The sequence below is a fragment of the Harmonia axyridis genome, chromosome 3 (assembly GCF_914767665.1).
Source record: "Harmonia axyridis chromosome 3, icHarAxyr1.1, whole genome shotgun sequence".
Classification (NCBI taxonomy): Eukaryota; Metazoa; Arthropoda; class Insecta; order Coleoptera; family Coccinellidae; genus Harmonia; species Harmonia axyridis.
The window spans coordinates 9,330,178-9,336,667 of NC_059503.1; the positions used below are offsets into that span (position 1 = coordinate 9,330,178).

Below are 6,490 nucleotides of genomic sequence, written 5' to 3' on the forward strand. Positions count from 1 at the left end.
AAAAGTTTCAAGATCTACTTTTCATTCACAAAACCAACTTTCTGAAAAAGGCCCACTAGTTCCAACTTTCAAGTTTTCATCAGGGCTTTTTCTCTCTGTCTGGTTGTAGGGTATTCGATAGTCAAAAAATTAAGAGTCTTTTAATAATCTTCATTTCAAGAGTTGTTTGACTGAAGTTGGTGTCTCTTCAAAAAAATTGGTTTCGCAAAAAAAACCTGACCTAGAAGCCTTACTGTTTCTGGAGGTACTATAGCAAGCTTATCAGGACAAACCTATAACTTCGAATAACCTCTCATCAAAAAACGCTTCATAGATAACCTACCTTATGCGTGTAGAGGCCAATTGCCTCTATGTAGACACTACTTAGGAAGAGCATCTAGAATTCACAAAAAATTTCCAAATTCAATGAAGTTTTTCACCTATTTACCCTAGCTTTTTTTGCAGACGAAACTAATTTATTGTTCCTTGGCAATGAGATCAGGGACAATTCCACTTCAAGGAATAGGATCTCAAGTTTAATTATGGTGTTGGTATTGATATTTCATCTTTGGAAGAACAATCGGATCACGAACTGAGATGTGATTTGAAGGAGATCGTCTTTTGTTCGAAAAGTTTATGTTGAGAGACTATCAAAATTGTATCAAGTGCTTGGCTGGATCTGCAGTGATACTGCATTAATATTCTTTAAAGTAAATAACGATTTGAGCGAGCTTATCCAAACAGAATATTTCCATTCACTGGCTCAGAAAACCAGGTTGATAATTTTTATGGAATTGTATAGCTGTCAATTAGGATAGAATTGTTTATATAAAGTGGAAAATAACTACGTTGAATTTGTATAGTTCTAACTTTCATCCAAACTCTCGAGTTGGTTCACCAACGGACATCGTGTTAACCCAAAAACTAAAAATAATAAAATCTTTCTGCTTTCTTGGATCAATTTTTTCCAGTTTCAACATTGTATCATCAATCGAATTAACTTCATAATATAAGAAAACAATAGAGTACTAGGTGTTTCATTGACATTGTAATAAAAATTACTAGATTCATATAAATACTCTGTTGATGTCGTTTCGTTTTACTGAAAACAATTATGAAAGAATTCCAATATCCAGAAGATATGTAGCATGTTTATGAGGAAAAAGAACAATAAGCTATTTGATGATCTACATTGAGATTTCCTATAGATTCGAGATATTTTTGTATGCTTGTCAATACTGATATATCATGATTATATTAAATTGTGTAACAATTATTTCTCTTTCATTTATGCACTCCCATGTTAAAACATCAATATAAAGAAATTGCGCTTAAGATATATTAGGCTTTTATACTGTGGCGACGCCAGCTTTCAAAAACAGGGGTGGCCAAGAAGGAACCGGATTTTTTTTTTGGGGGGCCAGAGTAAAGCGAAATTATAGTTCTGCTTAACCTTTTAACCTTAGTTTATCAAATTTTAGGGGGGGGGGAGCAATTCGTGGAGTTATTGATCGTTTCCGAACTAATTTTACTATTCAGGATTCAACCAGAAACCTCATACAAGAATTAAAGTCAAATGACCATCGTTAACGTCGCATTTTTGCTGATTGTACTAATTTGAAACTGGTCGAAGATGAGCATTTTTACCGAAGAATTGTGTTTGTGATGATGCTCATTTCTAGTTAAATGGCTTCGTCAATGGGCCACATTGTAATACAAGCAAGGACAATCTCAAGCCATTAAAGATTCGTCATTACATTGTAATATTGGGTTTCAAGCTATTGAATTATTGAATGTAATTTTATTATGAATTTCATATGAGAATATACCAGCTGAAAATCATGTAGTCTTCAAACAGCTCTGTCATATCTCAATATTTATATGGGGGTGTGTTTTAATATCTTGAGAATAATAAAAAAAAAATATTGATGAAATTAATTTTTCTTATAATCTGGTAGAAATGACGATAAACCCGCAACTCTTGAAACATTGAAAGATAATACTCAAGCCACCATTGGCACCATACGGAAAGATTTATTGGTAGAAGTAGCGAAAATGAAACTGATATAATGAACGATGTAACTCCGTAGCTGCGACGGGTATATGCAGGAAATTAATTTGAAGAAATAAAAGCCATGAAATTATCCACCAGATTATAAAAGAAAAATATGGATTTCATTCATTCTGGCATGTATTATTCTCAAGACCTCAAAAAACACCTCAATATAAATATTCAGTTATTACAGAACTATTTGAAGGCTTCATAATGGTTGTTCTCAAAACCCAATGCAAGGAAATGTTTTTATTCAAAAAATTGTATGAATTTTTTTCATGTTCACCTGAATCGTTTATTTTATTCCATTCAACTAATTTTACTGAAAGTAATCAACATCAAGTTTATAGTTTTTTTTTAAATCGAAAAAAAGATAACAGAGGAGGAAGAAGGAGCTAGATCTCAATGCAGGTAAGTGAATTCATAGAGAATAATCTCGTAGATCGAATAATTCTCACAATTTGAAGCCTGGACATAATCAGTGGAAAAATAAAGAGCACCACACATTACCAGAATATTAATAGAGCGACTTATTCTCATAATTTGAAGCTAGGGTGCCACATGTATGTAATAAACAGAAGAAAAAATACAGGAAACCACACATTACAAGAATATTAAGCGACTTATTCTCATAATTTGAAGCTAGGCTTCCAAACCTTCAAAATAATAAATGAAAAAATAAAGGGCACCACACATTACAAGATATCAACGTGAAAGTAAGCTGCAATTTAATGGAGTTTCTAAACACCATGTAAAGGCTTTTTATTAATCCGCCGATCCTTTCCAAAAGCCTTAGCACGCCGACTATTGAAGCATGAAACTGAGGGACCGGAATGTACCGAATTCGCATGATTATTAAAATAGCCCAGCGGACAATTGGATCGATAAAGGCATATCAATAATGCAGCAGTTCCGGTTTTTTTGCTGGCCTCATTACGGAACAACTTGTTGCGCATCTCCCACACAATGGCGTAATATGTGGCTTTCATGTTATGTCTTCATCGGTTGTGATGGATATCCAGCTTGTTCGTGCTGATATAGAATATCTGCTCGGCAATAAAATCGGGTAACACTGTTTCAATAACGGAGATGGTTATTTGTGGAATTTTTAGCAGTGTATGGATGGTGAATCTGAATAATATGCAAAAGAAATTTTTATCGGTATGTTTTTTTTGAAAAGGACTTGAGATATGAAACAAAGATTGTAAAGCTGTAAAAGCTATTTCAATAACATCACAATGATATATTTTCGATTTGAAAATAAAATTTTTGATTTACATGCAAAAATAATATGAGTGAAATGTATCAATCTACAGGATTTTCCTAAATTGATGGTACAAATCAAAAAGAAAAATCACTCGCATCATTTTTCAGATGTCCTATGAACTTGTTTTCGAGAAACAGGGTGTTAATTCGATTTTTTTTTCAAGTTTTTTTTTATGGCACCTTTCCTTCTCAAGATATTCAGCTTAAATTTGGCATAGATATTCTAACTTGAAGTGTTCATCATGCAATATGGTAATTTTCAATGCAAATCTACAGCGTATTATTTTTCTGGAACAGCGCCTCTCGAGAAACACCTTGTACCTTGAAAACAAAGCGTTTGAGGGCCATGTTTATAGTACTTCATTTTCTCAAAATTATCCAAGAAATCTCTCATTTTCTTATGTACCTACCTTCAATTTAGTAACACACTGTATTTGAGTGATCTCAAGTTAATTGATAATGGGAGATTTTAGAGTTGCACTGACAAAGAATATTATCTTTCTATCCAATAACAAGTGATATGAAATACATGGAAAAAATTTAATTCGAACTTATCGAACGATAAAAAATTACAACCATGATATACAATACAAATTGCCGTAAAAACCTTACAAATTTTTCAGAAGGAGATGAAAAATTCTTTCTGATAAAAATCTCCTAGTATCTGTATCGCACAAGTTTCGGAAATAACTCCATATGAAAAGCAACGCTCTTTTTTTCATTTATCTAGACAATGAATCTCATGAAAAATTGAAAAATGAAGACTGAGATATAATTTCAAAAGTTGAATCTTGAAAAGTAATCTTTTTAATTGACATATAGTTTTTAAAACTTGATTGAAGATTCTAATTCATTTCTACTTCCCTAACGGAACTTTTTAAGAGCTTGTTCTCCGATTCTATGGCTCTTTCATTCCATTACAATGTCTGCAATTCCTGAAATTTGATTAAAAAATATTCATGATGACTTTCGATATGATATGAGAAATTTGGGGTAGATTTGGAACCTAAATACCGCAGGTAAGTAAGAGTCAATATAATTAAAAATTTGCATTCAGATGTCTAATGATAATTTTAAGTCTCGTGTAAACCGTCAAATCAATATTGAGAAAAATATCATCCAATATTTCTAACAAAAAATCGAAGGATTCGGAATTTGGACTACTGATATGAAAAACGATTGGTATTTCATCTCGTGGAATCTTCAGTTAGGCTATTCAGCGATCTCTGCCTAAGACACACCTTCTCACACCATCGTGGAGAGGTGACCCTGTTGCATTGCCACGACCCCTTTGAATCGGCCTAGGCCGCAGTAGTGTGGCGCGGAAACCCATATCGCCATCTCTGAGCAGATAGAATCACTACAATCTTCTGCTTTCACGCCCGTGCATTCCTCATTTTTTTGATTAATCATTCCTCCCATCCCCTCATGAAGTTGAACCCTTTATAAACACCCCAAATCACCTCCGAAAACACTGATGTCAGCCCCTACACAATCATCAATTCCATATGAAATCTGCTATTTCAGGATCGCGTCAAGGGGAATAAACATCAATCGTCGAAACATAGGGTTCCGATGTCCACGAATGACACGACATTATCCTCAACATTCAATTCAATAAGCCCCCAACACTAATCTGTTCCGCGCTGCAACACAATAAACATTCAATTAACCTTCAAGTCCCCAACGTCTATATGTCCCCTATGCCCACAATTCATGCAGTCCGTGAGTTTATCATTTCCCGAAGGCGGTGACTTGTTATTTGTATACAGGGTGATCGGATTTCATGTTGACATTTTCGGGGGGTCTTGAATGTCAAGATCGAAACATTGAAAAAATGTCTTAATTGCCATCATGTACTTTTCTAACTATTGGTTGAGATGATTGAAGACTTCATGAGAAGATAATCTGCATTCTAATAACGATAAAATATCTCAAGCATCTGTTATTCTGCTATTTTTAGCCAAGAGAACCTTATGAGCTCCATTGGGAATAATAATAGTAATAAAATGCCAAAATTTCGTAATATCTTATAGTCGTACAATATAATAAGATCGAAGCGAAGTCTAGCTTACGCTTACCAGTCAATTCCAGACAAAAATGAAAATAATCTTTTATAAAAACATGAGGAAAAGTAACAATAACAACTCAAACAATTAATGCGTTCTAAATACATATACCAATAATGACACTTTTACATTAGCAGAGATCCTTCTGGCTATATAATTCCAGTGATCTCAGCATGGCCTGGCTGTCCATAGTTTCGTTTGAGACACTTTTGAGGGCAGGAACAGACAGCTAGTGTGTTGGTTCACTTCCCAGGGCTTAAGGGATCATCATTTAAGTTCTGTATATCCCAAAACAAGGGTAGTTGAGTTAAAGATCCGACAACACCAGGGGCTCGCATAAGTACTTGCCAGAATGAAGATTCAAAACATGTCGTCTCCAATGTAGACAATATATGACTTTTTTACAATTGAAGAAACGTGTGAGATGAACTTCCATCAAATACATATGGCTTCATTTGATAGATCAAATTTGGGAGAAAGATCTTGTGGAAGACAAACTGAAATATATCAAAGTTACATCTAGGCACCCTGTATAACAAGAACAAGTCACCGACTCCAGGAATGATATACTAACGGGCCGAGTATATAAAGTTTGGGAAGGGAAACATGTCATAAATATATATTAACCTACAGATGTAAGCCGCTAGGGTCTCACCCGTGATAAGGGGACACTTACGGCATACCCTATTAAAATAGGCGAATTCCAGGGGGAATTTGCAGCGATGATTTCCAACGCTAGAGCGGAAGTAGAAGTTTTCCGATCCATAAAACGGTAAACTTGAAATCGAAGCGACCGCCACCTGGCAAAAACCCTGGCAGCGGCACAGCCGACGGAATACAAATTACCGGCAAATAAGGTCCTAACGTTATTTTTAATGACTTTCTGGGAGCATGCCCACTGTCTTTCTAGTTTGCAGAGTATTATAGTTCTTCGCCAAACTTAATTTTTATTATATCACGTGCAAGACGGAGTTTCGTTAGCGTTCATAACATAGTGTAATGGTTTTGGACGACGTGTTCGGCGGATTAGGAAGAGAGTTAATTTGATGGTTTCTCAGAGGACGTTTTCGACTTCGGGCGAGAATTGTGGAGGAGTCTGGATGGATGTTTTCCTGGAATTTCT

General features: G+C 34.9%; 1 protein-coding gene across 2 annotated transcripts in view; it reads left to right on the forward strand.

The window, feature by feature from the left end:
- LOC123676471 (lachesin-like) overlaps window positions 1-1,252 on the forward strand; it is a 57,763-nt gene extending 56,511 nt beyond the window's left edge. For both annotated transcript variants that reach the window (XM_045612372.1, XM_045612373.1), the window contains exon 10: window positions 445-1,252. In XM_045612372.1, coding sequence (XP_045468328.1) covers window positions 445-575 — 131 coding nt within the window. In that variant the 3' untranslated portion in view covers window positions 576-1,252. The remainder of the gene's footprint in view (window positions 1-444) is intronic.
- The last annotated feature ends 5,238 nt before the right edge of the window (window positions 1,253-6,490 follow it).